At 44.1% G+C, this 17,640-nt stretch overlaps 1 protein-coding gene across 2 annotated transcripts in view; it reads left to right on the forward strand.

The window, feature by feature from the left end:
* The window catches only part of SLC4A1AP (solute carrier family 4 member 1 adaptor protein), a 53,296-nt gene that overhangs the window by 13,935 nt on the left and 21,721 nt on the right, over window positions 1-17,640 (forward strand). For both annotated transcript variants that reach the window (XM_062209172.1, XM_062209171.1), the window contains exons 6-8: window positions 13,948-14,108; window positions 15,416-15,485; window positions 15,811-15,997. In XM_062209172.1, the coding sequence (XP_062065156.1) occupies window positions 13,948-14,108; window positions 15,416-15,485; window positions 15,811-15,997 (418 nt within the window). The remainder of the gene's footprint in view (window positions 1-13,947; window positions 14,109-15,415; window positions 15,486-15,810; window positions 15,998-17,640) is intronic.

Raw genomic sequence — 17,640 nt, forward strand, 5'->3', positions numbered from 1 at the left:
CATTGCACTCCTGGGCCATAGCAGAGAGCTGGACAGGAAGAGGAGCAACCGGGACAGAATTCGGTGCCCCAACTGGGACTAGAACCTGGAGTGCCGGCGCCGTAGGGGGAGGATTAGCCTATTGAGCCGCGGCGCTGGCCCCTCGAGTAGATTTCTGAGAAGGGATGCATAGGAAGTCAACTTTATTAAACATTCCATCCTGAAAATATAACTGCTCTAGCTTCACTTTTTTTTTTTTTTTTTTTTTTTTAATTTTTGATAGGCAGAGTGGATAATGAGAGAGAGAGACAGAGAGAAAGGTCTTCCTTTGCCGTTGGTTCACCCTCCAATGGCCGCCATGCTGCGGCTGCTGCACTGCGGCGAGCCTTGACCAGCAAGGCACAGAATTAACGGCACGAAGATCCTTCTTCGATCACGGTTTATTGAGACGCCACTCGGTTGTCAATACAGATGTAGGCGGAGAGGCGCTAAACACATTCCTTCCACTGCTTATGTACCCATTCCCTGTCCCAGTACATAGTTAAACATTATCTTAAGTCTAAACATGGCGAAAGAGCAGCACAATACAAACCCATAAAAGCAGGAATCTTCAGAACAAACATGCCTTACCAGGGATGCAGAAACTGGCCTTGTTAAACATTAGTGCCTATGCATAGACACTTATCTAAGGCTGTTGGGAGAGTACACAAGCAACCTTTACTCCAGCACGTAGGCATGCAAGCAACCTTTACTCCAGCACGTAGGCACCCTGCCACAGTTCCCCCTTTTTGTTTGTTTACAGCAAATGAGGTCTTATCCCCGATCAGGCCTTCACCTCATGATGTGCTGGCCGATCAAGGGGCGCCTGTGCTCAGGGATACTCCTATTCCGGTGCAATGAGCAAAAGCTCTCGGAGTGCTAAGGCAATATCCCAGATGAAAAGAATTCCTATCAGGTGCAATGGCACTATGGCCCCTGAGTGCAAGGACATTCTTTTAAGCTTCTTTAAACATGCTGAGCCAAACCGCGGGGGAACTGCCTGCCTCAATTGTGGCCATTGCTTGCAGGAGAGCAATTTTTTCGCACTTGCGGCTCCGTACTAATCGGAAAAGAACAAAAAGAGTACACAATAGCCCTAATAGTAATACAGCTCCGAACAATCCAACCCCCACCCATTCTTTGAACCATTGTAACCCCTGTAATATATAATCAGAAAACCCTTTCAGAGTGACAACAGATGCTCTAGTTTCATTCAGCTGCAAAATCATGATAGTAAGATTTTGCTGAAGTTCCCCAAATTCCATAGACCAGTTCCCTGATAGATAAGACCCAAGTTTTCTTGACTCATTTAGAGAGGCTGGATATGGCGTAACACACATATGGTGCAGTCTCTGAACGCAACCTAGGCTGGTAACTTCAAAAAGATCTTCCATAGCTGCTTGCAGCAAGTCCATGCGTTTATTTAATAGTAGCACCCCCGAAGCCAGATGATCATTTATGCGTTCCTGGACAAATAGAGCGTCTGATGATCTTTTTACGACGTCATTAATAGTCTGCACAGTTTGGACAGTGGAAGCCATGGCCACTCCCGCCGTAACAGCCGCTGCGGCAGAGGCGACAATTGCCGTTACAATGGCTATAATCCCAAAGTCCCGTGGCTGTCGAAACAAGACTGCTAGAGGAAATTCCTCTGGGTCAGTCACTACTGGTATAGGAACATAGGTAGGTACACGCATTACTACCATAGTTTTCTGAGTTCCATTCCAACACTGGGTTAAATAGCATGTATCATTTCCTGCACATTCTATTATCGTCCCATTATCTTGTTTATCTGTCAAAAGAAAAATAAAGGGAGGATCGACACAAACATGACTAGACAGGAGGCTCATATTATGCAAAGAATGCGATGTAAAGTTACTGAGTATGTGACTAGTTATGTTATAACTGCCACTAGCATTATAGAGGCTTATATTAATAGAATCAAGCCTTGCCAAAGGGGACAAATCCATACTAGCTCCACGTCTATTCCACAATACCCAGGAGGCTAAAGGATTGCCCGCTTTGGGTTTCTGATATAATTTGAATTTAGGAGAAAATTTATACGGTTCTTGGGTTTCTACATTTTCTGTGCAATCACCAAATCGCGGGGGATAGCTGAATTCCCGAGTGATGCACTTTGGTACAGGTCTAGATATGTTCCATGAAGCACTGGAATTGGTTTCTGTCTGTATTAAAAAAGGGACTGTTATGTTGGCTGTGATCAGGAGTGTAGTGACATTAGCCACAGTGCTATTACCTCCTCCTCCTGTTCCATTTGTGCTCCCTAGAGCAATCTTTGTAAGGGCCTCGAGCAACATTGGGATCGAGAGGTCAGGATTTAGATATTTAAAGGGATCATATATCCAACTAAGGTTATATGAAAGAATCTGTATACAGGGACTCTGCGAGTTCATAGAAAAACACAAGCTATTATAGAGGGTAACATTAGTGGCATTATATCGCATTTGTTGCATATTTTGTGGTGTTTTGCACGGTATTTCTAACTGACAGTCTCTATTATACAATTGAGGAAACATCTTATCACTAGAGAACACTGGCTTAGGTATTGGCCATGTTCTCGCAATGGCCCACAGGGTCACATTCTTTGATATCGTCATGGGAAATGTCAACCATAGTCCCATCAGTATCCATGTCAGACGTTTCATTATCATGCCTCGTGTTCTCTTGTCGTTCCTCTTCTTTCTTATCTGTCACTCTCCTTGTCAGTCTTTCTGGAATCCAGATCGGGTCTGGTCGTTCCTGCGGAAAAACACAAATTGCTCCCCTGGATCTCTGTATCACAGGATCCGGGCCATACCATTTGTTATCTAGTACATCTTTCCACATGACCTTTTGGCTAGTTTGTACAGGATTTTTTGTATGCCTCATAGCCGCTGATTCGTTCTCTGTATTAAAATGTAAGAAATTGAGAGTGTATAATGCAATAGCGAGGCGTTCTCTGGGGGTTGCATGGAGTGCAATTCCCCTTTTTTGTTTTTGTAATGTTTCTTTTAGGGAGCGATTAGCGCGCTCCACAATGCCTTGGCCTTGAGGATTATACGGTAGGCCAGTTTTATGAGCTACTTGCATTTGTGACATAAAGGTAGCGAAGCCTTTTGAAGTATAAGCGGGCCCATTGTCAGTTTTTATGAGGGCAGGCTTTCCCCAAGCTGCCCAAGCCTCAAGACAATGAAGTTTCACCTGTGCTACACGTTCCCCAGACAAGGAAGTGGCATGAATGACACCAGAATATGTGTCCACTGAGACATGTACGTATTTTTGCCTACCGAATTCTGGGATGTGTGTAACATCCATTTGCCATAAGGATAAAGGTTTTAGTCCCCTAGGATTAACACCAGAATGTGGCGGATGGAGGAATATTGTACAATCTGGACAGGCCTTTACAATTTGCCGAGCTTGTTCTCTGGAGATATGAAAGCGCAAGCGCAGCGTATTAGCTGGAACATGATAAGAGGCATGAAAGTTTTTTGCTAGGTCAACAGAAGTCAGAGATACAAAGACACTATTACGGGTTGCAATATCTACCTTGGCATTAGTTTTACTCATAGGTCCAGGGAGGCCAGAATGAGCTCTTATATGGCCAATGAAAAAGGGCATACGTCTAACCAGGATAGCTTGTTGGATTTGTCGAAATATCGGGGCTACCGTGCTATGCGACTGTATATGAGCTACAACTTCTAGTGAACGGACAGCATTTACCACATATTGGGAATCTGAGATAATATTAATGGGTTTATCTGAAAATGTGCGAAATACTGCCAATACCACTAAGCACTCTACCACTTGAGGGGCGTTAGGGCGAAAATGAAGAATCACAGGCTCCGAATCAGTTGTAGCATACGCTCCACGACCAGTCTTGGAACCATCAGTATAAATAGTTGTCGCAGCGGGAATGGGTTTGCTCTTTGTAAGTTTAGGAAAGTAGACTAAATTTTGCTGCACAAAAGTTAATAATTTGTCCGCTGGCAAGTGATTATCAATTACACCTGAGAAGGCAGTTAGAACAATAGGCCAAACATTAGTGGCAAGAGTCTCAATCTGCATCTGAGTATAAGGCACAATCAGCTCATCAGGATGTTTACCAAAATGCATTGTGCAAAACTTGAGACCCAGAAGAGCATAATGAGCTACTAATTCAGGATAATACCGCAATGTTCTTACACCCGCTGAATTACCATGTATCCACCATAAAGGAGCATTTTGCCACACCACTCCAGTAGGTGTAGTGGGCGTAGCAAGAATGCATAGTAGTAATTTTTTAGACGGATCGAACCTACATAGTTGGGCTTTACTAATGGCCTTTTCTAAGAGTTGCAAAGCTTTAACGCCCTCAGGAGTAAGTTGACGAGGAGAGGCAATATCTGGATTGCCCTCCAGAATAGAGAACAAAGGTTGCAGGTTGTTTCGGGTCAGCGGTAAATATCCACGTAGCCAATTTATGTCCCCTAGCAGTTTTTGAAAATCATTCAGTGTGCATAGGTTTTGAGTGCTAATGCAGAGCTTCTGTGGCCGAATGGAAGTTGTAGTAATTTTTGCTCCTAAAAATTGCACCACATCAGATTGTTGTATTTTTTCTGGGGCAATAGAAAGACCATATGCGTTAAGGCAGGAGGAGAGCAATGCAAAGGCCTTATCTACTAATTGCTGTGAATGAGCTGTGATAAGAATGTCGTCCATATAATGAATGATACGGACTTGTGAAAACTGTTTTCGTACTGGTGCGATAGCCTGATTAACATATAATTGGCAAAGAGTAGGGCTATTAGCCATGCCTTGAGGCAACACTTTCCATTGATACCTTGCATCAGGCATTTCATGATTCTCTGAAGGGAGAGTAAAAGCAAATCGCTCTCGATCTAAAGAATGTAAAGGTATGGAAAAGAAACAATCCTTAATGTCTACCACTAGCATAGGCCAGCCCTTTGGAAGGGAAGACAGAAGAGGCAGTCCTCTCTGTACTGGTCCCATCAATTGCATCTGTCTATTGACTGCTCGCAGATCATGCAAAAGCCTCCATTTGCCTGATTTTTTCTTTATGACAAAAATTGGAGTATTCCAGGGCGATACTGAGGGCTCTATATGTTCTAACATCAGCTGCTCTTGCACAAGTTCTCTAGCGGCGGCGAGTTTTTCACGACTGAGGGGCCACTGGGGCACCCACACTGCCTTATTCGTATTCCAGGGAATACGTAATAGCTTTTCCTCAGTGGCCCCTAGGAAAAACCCACGCCTTTGCGGTCTGTTTTTTGAACTAACTCCACCGGTTCTGATATACCCTGAAGATTTTTCCCTAACCCTTTATTGGGCATATATCCTTGTCTTGCCATGATATTTTTGCTAGTCTGCGAATACTCATTAGTCAATATGAGTTTCATCTGGGTTTGTATATCCCTACCCCATAAATTTATAGGTAAATCTACCACAAAGGGACGAAAGGTGCCTTGCTGTTTATCGACTGTCCAGTGGAGTTCCTTAGAACTTATTTCTGGAGCCTGTCGATATCCCAATCCTACCAAGTCTTGAGAGGCATGCTGCAAAGGCCATCCCTTTGGCCAAAATTGTTTACTCATAACGCTACGATCTGCTCCTGTATCCACTAAGCCTGAAAAATGTTTACCCTCCACCTCTATCTGTAACATTGGTCGGTCATCTAATTCCATGCTTAGACATGCGAGATCGATTCCTGTAGATCCAAAACCAGATGCGCCGCGGTCATGTGACCGGGCGGGGTATTTTTCATGACCTGATTGCAGTATCAGAAGTTGTGCTACGCGATCGCCAGGGGAAATGGAAATTATTCCAAAAGGGGAGTAGCACATTACTTTAATAACACCCTCATAGTCAGGATCAATTACTCCTGGTAAAACAATTAACCCTCGTAGCGTTGATGATGATCGTCCAATGATTAATCCTGCGGTATTCTTTTCTAATGGGCCCTGCATGTCTGTATCTATTATCTGTACTCCCATGCTCTGTGTTAATACCAAGCCGGAGGTGGCACGGAGGTCCAGCCCTGCGGAGCCCGCGGTTGCTCTGCGGACTTTGGGGGTGGCTGCATGGAAGGTTCCTGTAGTGCCCCATATGCTTTCGGGCCCTGGGGACGGGGGCCCCGATATCCGTTTTTTGACTCCTTTTCTATCGTCTCGAGGGGTTGTCCGTTAATGTCTTTTACTGACCTACATTCATTAGCCCAATGCTTCCCCTTTTTGCATCTGGGACAAGTGCCAGGTATTTGTCGCACAGGATTGTTATGCTCCTTTTGTTCTTTACAATTTTTCTTAAAATGACCAATTTTCCCACACTTGAAACATGCACCATTATTGTTATTACGTTTTGTTGCAGTTAAAATAGCAGCAGCAAGCCCAGCATTAGTTAATGGCCCCCCAATTTCCCTACATGCCTTCAACCAGGCTTCTAGCCCTTTTCCTTTCCATGGAGTTATGGCTCGTTTGCAATCTTTAGTAGCTTGCTCATATATAAGCTGCTGAATTAAGGGCATTGAACTCTCCACGTCCCCAAAAATTTTTCCCGCTGCTTCCATCATTCTACCCACAAACTCTGAAAAAGGCTCATTGGGCCCTTGAATAATTTTTGTTAAATTCCCCGAGACCTCACCTCTTTTGGGTAAAGTCTTCCAAGCCCTGAGATATATGTCATTAATCTGTCTGTATACTTCAAGGGGGTAGCGAATTTGATCAACCGCCCATTGTCCTTGTCCTAAAAGCATATCTGCTGTCCAATGCGGCTGACCATCCCGCACATTTTGTCTAGCCTGTGTATGCGCAGCATCGGTAACAATGGATCTGTAATCGAGATATTGTCCCGTGCTGAGGCTGCCTCGTGCAATCTCAAACCAATCTGAAGGTGTCATAGCATTAGTGGTTAATCGTCCTAACAAAGTTAAAGTATAGGCGGCATTGGGACCAAATTGGCGAGCGGCCTCCACTAGATCTTTTAACTGTTTATATGGTATAGGCTCATGAAATCGGCGTTGAGTCTGTTGTTCCTCAAATACCGGGAAGGCTGATGCCAACTGGGCCCACGTTTCCCTTTTAATAAAATGGCTGCCTTTACTGTGCTTAACATAAGGGGGAGGGCGCACGCTAGCAGCCTGAACTTTATTATCTGCGCCCTGTTCCTCAGTCTCAGTGAAATCATCATCCAAATCTTTTTCATACTGCTCCTCTTCTGCCAATCTAAGATCCTCAAACTCACTTAAGGCGGGGTACAAAGGTGCTGAAGGTTTTTCTTTTTCTGAGCTCAAAATTTTCTTCATTTCCTTGCGAGATCTCTCATCTTTTACCTTGCCTTTTCTTTTGGTATGTTCCCTCTCCTCTGTAATACTTTGTTCCGACCAACTATCCTGCTGGTCAGCTAGTGCTCTTCTCCCTTGTTTGATAATTTCCACATTTTTACCAGTTTGTAAGCAGGAATGTACCAATTTCCAAAACGGAAGGGTTCCTGCCCTAAGCGACCTCTTTTCTTTAGCCTGCTCCAAATCCTTTCCTAATTTTTCCCAACATTTTAAATTAATATCTCCAGTGTAAACAAACCAAGGGGCTTTCCTGTCTATATCTTCTAAAATTGTCTTTATTGTTTTTGTGGAAACTTTTAATCCCCTTTCTTTTAATAATGCTTGTATGGGATCCATGAAATTTTCACTTTCATGACTATTGGTAGTACCCATATCTATGATTCTAAAAGGCACTGTTTCCTTTTACTCTGGGCCGCACACAACTTTAGAACTATAACAGCGAGTATTAAAACAATAATAAGAGAGAAGGCAAAAAATGATAATAACCAGGAGAAATTCTTCTAACATACCCTTCCTCGACGTCGACCCGTCTCCCGTGTGAAGTTCTGGATCTTACCTCTCCAGTCGTGCAATGTTACGCGTCTGGTTCGAGTTCCCGGGTTTCGGCACCACTGCACCGCGCTGATCCGAAGGCAGGAGCCAGGTACTTATCCTGGTCTCCCATGGGGTGCAGGGCCCAAGCACTTGGGCCATCCTCCACTGCACTCCCGGGCCATAGCAGAGAGCTGGCCTGGAGAAGGGGCAACCGGAACAGAATCCGGTGCCCCGACCGGGACTAGAATCCGGAGTGCCGGAGCCGCTAGGTGAAGGATTAGTCTGTTGAGCCATGGCGCCGGCCTTAGCTTCACTCTTAATTAGTACTTCCTGCCTTCCTTCCTTCCTTTCACAGGTAGAGTTATAGACAGAGAGAGACAGAAAGGTCTTTCTTCCGTTGGTTCACCCGGTGAACCTCGCCGATCCGAAGCCAGGAGCCAGATGCTTCCTCCTGGTCTCCCACGCGGATACAGGGGCCCAAGCACTTGGGCCATCCTCCACTGCCCTCCAGGGCCACAGCAGAGAGCTGGACTGGAAGAGGAACAGCTGAGATTAGAACCCGGCGCCCATATGGAATGCCGGTGAGCCACGTTGCTGGCCTGATAAAATCTACCCCCCACCAAGATTTATTGTATTTGAAAGGCAGAGTTAGAGAGAGAAAGGGAGAGTTCTTACAGCCATTAATTGACTCACCAAATGGCCGCAATAGCTGGGGCTAGGCCAGGCCAAAACCAGGAACCAAGAGCTCCATCAGGGTCTCCCACTTGGATGCTGGGGCCCAGGGACATGGGGCCATCCTCCACTGCTTTCCCAGTTGCATTAGCAGGGAGATGGATCAGAATTGGAGTAGCTTGGACTTGAACTGGCACCCATTTGGGAAGCTGCCATCACAGGTAGTGGCCTAACCTGCTACACCACAACACTGGTTTCTGGGGATAGAATTCTTTTTTTTTTTTTTAAGATTTATTTATTTATTTATTTGAAAGTCAGAGTTACACAGAGAGAAGGAGAGGCAGAGAGGGGGTCTTCCATCTGCTCCCATCACTCCCCAGTTGGCCTCAACGGCTGGAGCTGCACCGATCTGAAGCCAGGAGCTATGAGCTTCTTCCAGGTCTCCCATGTGGGTATAGGGGCCCAAGGCCTTGGGCCGTCCTCTACTGCTTTCCTAGGCCATAGCAGAGAGCTGGAATGGAACTGGAGCAGCCGGGAGTTGAACTGGCATCCACATAGGATGCTGGCACTGCAGGCGGTGGCTTTCCCTGCCAGGCCACTGTGCCGGCCCCAGGGATAGAATTCTAACTTGGTTGTATTTTCCGTCGCCACTTTGAAAGCATTGCTCTTACAATCCTATATCCAGGGTTTCTATTGAGAACTCTAACTGTTCAGGTTCTGACCTGTTGTCTGTCACTTTTTCCTTCTTGCTGGAAGTTTTTATGAATTTCCTGTGTTCTAAAAGTTCTGAAACTTAACTACAATGTACTTTTCTGTGGGTCTGTTTTTGTCCATTTTTGGAGGTACTTGTTGAGCTCATTTTACTGGAAATCTTGCCAAGTTAGGATCATTTCTGTTTTATCCTTCTGTTCTCTCTGGAATTTCTAAAAGTTCATTTCTAGAAAGTTAATTCCTGATGCCAGCACTGTGGCATAGCAGGTAAAGCTGCTACCTACGAAACTGGAATCTGGGACCGGCGCTGTGGTGTAGCAGATAAAGCCACCGCCTGCAGTGCCGACATCCCTTATGGGTGCCAGTTCATGTTCCGGCTGCTGCACTTCCGATCCAGCTCTCTGCTATGGCCTGGGAAAGCAATGGAAGATGGCCCAAGTCCTTGGACCCCTGCACCCATGTGGGAGACCTGGAAGAAGCTCCTGGCTTCGGATTGGCTGCTCTGGCCGTTGCAGCCAGTTGGGGAGTGAACCAGTGGATGGAAGACCTTTCTCTCACTCTCTCTCTCTGCCTCTCCTTCTCTCTCTGTGTAATTCGGACTTTCAAATAAATAAATCTTTATTAAAAAAAAAAAAGATACTGGAATCCAATATGAGTCCTGCTTCATATCCTGGCTGCTCCATTTCTGATCCAGCTCCCTGCTAATGGCTTGGGAAAAGCAGTGGAAGATGGCCCAAATGCTTGAGCCCCTGCTACATACATGGGAGACCTGGAAGAAGCTTCTGGCTACTGGCTTCTGCCTGGCTGAACACTGGTCATTGTGGCCATCTGGGGAGTGAACCAGCGGATAAGGTCTCTCTGTGTTCCTCTCTCTAACTCTGACTTTCAAATAAATAAATAAATCTTTTATTAAAAAAAGTTAACTTGTATAGCTTCATTTTTGTTCTTTGAATGATCCTTTTAAAAACATAATATCTTGTTTCATAATTGTAAATATCTGTTTCTCAAGGTTACTTTTTGTTTGGTCTGCATCCTAGTTTTTCTCAAGTGTTATATCATTTTTTTTTTTTAAAGATTTCTTTTATTTGAAGGGTAGAATTGCAGAGAGAGATAGAGAGAGAGAGAGAGAGAGAGAGAGAGAGAGAGAGAGCTATTTTCCATCTGCTCACTCACTCCCCAAATGGCCACAACACCCAGGCTGGGCCAGACCAGGCCAGAGCCAGGAGCCAGAGCTTCATTCAGGTCTCCTACGTGGCTGACAGGGGCCCAGGGATTTGGCCATCTTCTGCTGCTTTTACAGGTGGATCAGCAGGGAGCTGGATCAGAAGTGAAGCAGCTGGGAGTCCAACAAGCATTTGAGCTGCTGGCATGGCAGCTGGCGGCTTAACCTGCTACGCCACAACGCTGGCTCCTTACTTCTTGTTATTTTTCTTAAAAGATTTGTTTATTTTATTTGTAAGGTAGAGTTACAGAAAGAGGGAGAGGGAGAGAGAGAGAGAGAGAGAAAGAGAAAGATAAAGATCCTCCATCCATTGATTTACTCCCCAAATGGCCACAGTGTCCAGAGTTGGGCCGATCCAAAGACAGGAGCCAGGAGCTTCTTCCAGGTCTCCCACACGGGTGCAGGAGCCCAAGGACTTGGGCCACCCTCCACTGCCTTCCCAGGCACATTAGCAGAGAGCTGGATCGGAAGTGGAGCAACCAGGACTTGAAACAGCATCCATATGAAATGCTGGCACTGTAGGTGGTGAGTTTACCTGCTATGCCACAGTACCAGCTACTATTTGTTGATTCTTCTTCTTCTTCTTTTTTTTTTTTTTTTTTTTTTTTGACAGAGTGGTCAGTGAGAGAGAGACAGAGAAAAAGGTCTTCCTTTTTCCGTTGGTTCACCCCCAAATGGCCGCTGTGGCCTGTGCGCTGCGGCCGGCGTACCACGCTGATCCGAAGCCAGGAGCCAGGTGCTTCTCCTGGTCTCCCATGCGGGTGCAGGGCCCAAGCGCTTGGGCCATCCTCCACTGCACTCCCGGGCCATAGCAGAGAGCTGGACAGGAAGAGGAGCGACCAGGACAGAATCCGGCGCCCCGACCGGGACTAGAACCCGGTGCCAGCGCCGCAGGCAGAGGATTAGCCTGTTGAGCCGTGGTGGCGGCCTATTTGTTGGTTCTTAAGAGACTTTTGCTGATTATGGTCGTTTTAATTTTTTTTTCTTGTAAAATATATGTAACATAAAATTCCTCATTTCATGCATTTTAAATATATAATTTAGCAGCATTAAGTACATTCATATTGTTGTATACTGTCCATCTCAGAATTTTTCTATAGTTCTGTTCACATTAAACATTAACTCCATTCTCCCTACTCCTCAGACCCTGGCAACCACCATTTTTTCTCTTGTTATAAATTTGATTGCTTTAGGCTCTTCATATAAGTGGAAGCATGTGACAAGTATCCTTTTATGTTTGGCTTATTTCTCTTAGCACCATGTCTTTAAATGTAGGATTTTGTTTTTGGTTTTTTATAACTTAAGTACCAAATATCAGATAAATGGTTAATTTTTTTTTGTCTTTATTTATTTGAAAGAGTTACACAGAGAGGTAGAGAGAGGGGGGGGGGGGTCTTCCATCTGATGGTTCACTCCCCAGATGGCCACAATGGCTGGAGCTGCGCCAGTCCGAAGCCAGGAGCCAGGAGCTTCCTCTGGGTCTCCCGTGTGGATGCAGAGGCCCAAGTTCTTGGCCCATCTTCTACTGCTTTCCCAGGCCATAGCAGAGAGCTGGCCTGGAAGAGGTGCAGCCAGGTCTCAAACCGGCGCCCATATGGGATGCTGGCACTTCAGGCCGGGCATTAACCCACTACACCATAGTGCTGGCACCTAAATGGTTACTTTTTAAATTTATTTATTTGAGAGACAGACTGAGTTCCCATATATGCTGGTTCACTCTGCAGATACCTGCAGTGGCCCACAACTAAGGCCAAAGATGGGATCCAGGAACTCATTCTGTCTCCTATCATCATCCCTGCTGCCTTGTGTCTGAATTAGCAGGAAGCTGGAGTCATGAGTGGAGCTAGGACGAAGACCCTGTGATCCAGGATGTGGGCATCTCTTAGTTGGTGTTTAACTGCGAGAGCACACGTTTACACCAGCCCCCTTTTTATTATTATGTTTCCATTTGAGAGACAGAGAATGTGCACACTCCCATCCCCTGGTTTCCCCTCAGAGACCCACCATGGCTGGGGCTGAAGCCAATAGCTAGAATCTGAATTCAGGAGCTCAACTACTCTGAGTTATCATCACCTGTTGCCTCTCAAGGTGTGTGACAGCAGGAATCAGGAATGCAGCCAGACTCAAACCCAGGCAGTTCCCTGTGGGGATGGACACCCCAACCAGAACCTTAACTTCTAGGCCCAAAGCTCACCCACATAGTTTTTCATGATATGCATTTCCCATGAATTTTTTGATGACCCCTTGTATTTACCCTTTGGCTCAGCTCTAATACTTTTAGGAATTTACCCCAAAGCTAATACTTCTAACATTATAAAAATATATGCATATTCATTGCATCATTATTGGTAATAGCAAAATATTAGAAGAAACTTAAAAACTCTACATAGCTGATTGCCTGGGTAAACTATTGGATATATAGGAATACACACAAAGATAAAAAGTAATGAGGGTGCTCGCTTTGGCAGCACATATACTAAAAAAAGTAATGTGGAAGAGCTCTATAAATCAAAATAGTGATTTTCAGGATATCTTGTTAGCATGCGTGTAGTTTGCTGCCTCTTATATGAGAAAGAAATGCATGAGATGTGAGTGTCCTAATTGATGGTTTAACTGCCCAGCCAGATGCCCACCTCAGCCTTTTATGGTTTTATTTTTAAAGATGTGTTTATAGGACCGGTACTGTAGTGTAGTAGGCTAAGCTAAGCTACTACTAAACCTGCAGCACTGGCATCCCATATGGGCGCTGGTTCCTGCCCTGGGTGCTCCTCTTCCGATCCAGCTCTCTGCTATGACCTGGGAAAGCAGTAGAAGATGGCCTGAGTGCTTGACCTTCGTAGAAGACTTGGAAAATGTTCCTGATTCCTGGCTTCAGATTGGCTCAGCTCCAGGTGTTGTGACCATTTGGGGAATGAACCAGCAGATGAAAGACCTTTCTCTCTATCTGTAACTCTACCTCTCAAATAAATAGATAAAAATCTAAAAAAAAAAAAAAATTATTTACTTGAAATGTAAAGTTGGAGGAAGAGAAAGAGAGCAAGAGCAAGTGCATGCTAACTCCCATCCGCTGGATCATTCCCCAAATGGCCTGAATGGCCAGGGCCGGGCCAGGTGAAATCTAGAAACCTGGAACTCCATCTGGGTCTCCCACATGGGTGACCAAGGCCCAATCACTTAAGTCATCTTCTGCTGCCTTCCAGGTGAAGTACCAGGGAGCTGAATGTGAAGTGGAGCAGCTGGGACTTGAACTAGTGTTCATTTAGGATTCTGGTATCACAGGCAGAGGCTTAACCCACTGTGCCACAAGTCAACTCCAGCCCTTTGTGTTTGTATGTAGTTTGGCAGTTTGTAGAATAGTAACTTCAGTAGTTGATTGTGATATCTTAATCTACTTGCCTTTTTTTAAAACTTTTTATAAAACTTACTTTATTATCAATTATTTTATCTATCCTAGTATCTCGAAAAAGGAAAGCCAAGAACTGGGAGGATGAAGACTTTTATGATAGTGATGATGATACATTCCTTGATCGTACTGGTCTGGTTGAGAAGAAGCGACTAAATCGAATGAAGAAAGCTGGGAAAATTGATGAGAAACCAGAGACCTTTGAATCACTGGCAAGTTTTATTTATAGAAGTACTTATTTTTTTTTTTTTTATTAAAAAGACTTTGTGTATTTGAGAGGTAGACTTACAGACAGAGAGAGGGAGAGACAGAGAGAAAGGTCTTCCATCTTCTGGTTCACTCCCCAAATAGCTGCAATGTCTGGAGCTGGGCCGATCTGAAGCCAGGAGCTTCTTCTAGGTCTCCCACAGGGGTGCAGGGGCCCAAGGACTTGGGCCATCTTCCATTGCTTTCCCAGGCCATAGCAGAGAGCTGGATCAGAAGAAGAGCAGTCAGGACTTGAACCGGTGCCCATATTGGATGCCAGCTCCGGGCTTAGCCTGCTACGCCATGGCGCCGGCCCCTGGAGTTTATATTTTTAAATAAAATAATACTGTATTTAAATCTTTTAACTGTTGAAGCATAAGCATTGAAATTGGTACTGAGGTGTAGTTTTTAATGCTCTGTATATTTGATGGTAATAAACAACTAGTCTTATCCAAGTTGTTGCTCCTAGAGACTTTCCTCCATGCTGGTACTGATCTATTAATAAAAGTTTTTTGGGTATGATTTCACCCCTAAAAAAAAGAAGTAAAATTTCCAAGTTAAGGCATCTGAGGTAAAATTGACTAGTCAAGAAGAATCAAAGGAATTGTTAGGAGTATGGTGTGATAATAATCAAACAGAATGTCCTTCATGAAATTACTGTAAGGTGGCATGAATTAAAACTGTATTTAGTATGTTCAGAGCTTAAAACATTACCCAATATCTATCCTTTCTTTTTTTTTTTTTTCCCAAAGATTTCTTTTATTTATTTGAGAGGCAGAGTTACAGAGAGAGGGAGAGACAGAGAGAAAGGTTTTCCATCCACTGGTTCACAACCCAAACAGCCACAGTAGCCGGAGCTGGGCCAATCTGAAGCCAGGAGCTTCTTCCAGGTCTCCCATGTGGATGCTGGGGCACAAGTACTTGAGCCATCTTCCACTGCTTTCCCAGGCCTTCAGCAGGGAGCTGGATTGGAAATGGAGCAGCCGGGACTTGAACTGGTGCCCACAAGGAATGCCAACACCACAGGCAGAGGCTTAGCCTACTCTGCCACAGAGCCAGCCCCTATCCTTTCTATTGATCAATGAAGACAAATGCCTTGAACTCTTTCTTTTGCGTAAAATAGAGTGATTCATTCTGTTTAATTCTGAGTTTGTTAACTCAGAAATTGATTCAATTCAAATTGAATAAACAAATGAAAGTGTTAACTCCATAAGAAGCTGATATAGTGTGAAAGATTTAACATTTGTTAACCCTGTTGGTTTGGGTGTTACAGGTTGCAAAGTTAAATGATGCTGAAAGGGAACTCTCTGAAATTTCTGAGAGGCTGAAAGCCTCGAGCAGAGGTAAGGCGTTCATCATCGTTTATTGAGCACGTGTGTTATACAGTGCCCTGAACTGGACCCTGGCTACATTGGTTAGTAGGATATGTCCTACACAATATGGAGACTTTCTAAGGGACCATATAGCATTTTAGATCTAGAAAGAGCATTATAAATCATTTCATTTAACCTTTTTATGTAGTAGATAAGGCAAATGAAGACCACAGAGACAAAATATTTTCCCAAGCTCTCCCAGCTTTAACCTGTTTTGTATTCCGTTATGTTAGTGAGCTCTGTGTGGACGCTGACTGGACCATCTTTCTAAACGTGTTACCCCTCTCTTGTGTAGCTCTATCAGAGTCACCGTCTCAGGATTCTTTGGATGCATTCATGTCAGAAATGAAATCAGGAAGTTCATTAGATGGTGTGTCCCGGAAGAAACTTCACCTGAGAACTTTTGAACTGAGGAAAGAACAACAGAGACTTAAAGGGCTAATAAAAATCGTAAAGCCAGCAGAGATTCCAGAACTAAAAAAGTAAGTCTTAGCTATGTTTGGAATTTTACATAAGCATGATAGCAAAGAGAACATTTTGAATTGTCCTTTAATAACTGTGTAATAGAACAATAACAAAAGCAACCCTTAAAGCAAGGGAGGGGGTGGTTTTTCCTGCCACAGGCCATGTGGATATTTATAGCATTATTCATGGGCCATATAAAATTATTAATTTAAAAATTAGCCTGGTTTAGATTTATCGAATTTCCCTGTGGTTGCCTTGGCAGCGCCAGACCGAATGTTTCATAGGCCTTACTTCACAGGCCAGACATGCCCCACCCTGCCAGCACAGAAGGCAGTGGTTTCATACAGTTGCTAAAAACCTATTTCGTTTGTGAAATACAGACTGCTGGTAGATTTTCAGGGAAAACTGCATTGATTCCTGGTTTGTTGGAAGGCTCCAAAGATTTTTACTTAAGTCTTTTAAGTACATAATAAACTTCTTTAAATAACAATATGCTCAAAAGGCTAATTTTTCTCATATAGAAAGACCTATAAATAATAAGTAGATATAATCACCCACTCAAGAGAAAAATAGGAAAAGGGTATCAACTGACAGGCCACAGAAAAAGAAATGCGAATGACTTTTAACTATATAAAAATTGATCCACCTCAGTCAAAAGACAAATACAATTCCTACAATGTAATACCATTTTTATCTATGAAATTGACAGATTCATTATGTGTGATAGTACACTGATGAGGCTGGGATGAAAAGGCATTTTCTTTTTTTTTTTTTTTTTTAAGATTTATTTATTTGTTTGAAAGAGTTACAGAGAGGAGAGGCAGAGAGAGAAAGAGAGAGAGGTCTTCCATCCACTGGTTCACTCCCCAACTGGCTGCAATGCCCAGAGCGCACTGATCTGTAGCCAGGAGCCAGGAGCCTCCTCTGGATTTCCCACGTGGGTGCAGGGGCCCAAGGATTTGGGCCATCTTCTACTGCTTTCCCAAGCCATAGCAGAGAGCTGGATCGGAAGAGGAGCAACTGGGACATGAACTGGCGCCCATATGGAATGCCGGCACTGCAGGCGGCAGCTTTACCTGCTACACCATAGCACCAGCTCTGAAAAGACATTTTCTAACATTGTTGAAGAGCAAATTAATGCGTTCCCTGTACTGGACAAACTGACAGTGTCTATCCTGATTACAAATGCAAATGCCCTTTGAACTGTTTCATTTCTAGGAATCTGTCCCTCATATTCTCAAGAAATGAAAATATATTGCAGCATTGTTTGTAGTAAAAGATTAGAAATCACTCATGTTTATCAAAAGAAATGGGTTAAATAAGTTATAATAGGAGCAGGCATGTGGCACACACAGCAGGTTAAGCCACCACTTGGGATACCTGCATCCCATATAAGAATCCCTGGTTGAATCCTTGCTATTCCATTCTTCTCATCCCTGATGATGGGCCTGGGAAACAGCAGATGACGGCCCAACTGCTTGGAAGACCTGGATGGGATTCCTGGCTCCTTTGGCCTGGCCCAACCCTGGCTATTGTGGGCATTTGGGGAATGAGCCAGCACAGACAATGTCTCTCTCTTTCTCTCTCTCTCTTTCAAATAAATAAATAAATAAATACAACTTAAAAAAATAAATTATAATGTAATATATAATAATGCATG

This window comes from Lepus europaeus, chromosome 13, assembly GCF_033115175.1.
Source record: "Lepus europaeus isolate LE1 chromosome 13, mLepTim1.pri, whole genome shotgun sequence".
Classification (NCBI taxonomy): Eukaryota; Metazoa; Chordata; class Mammalia; order Lagomorpha; family Leporidae; genus Lepus; species Lepus europaeus.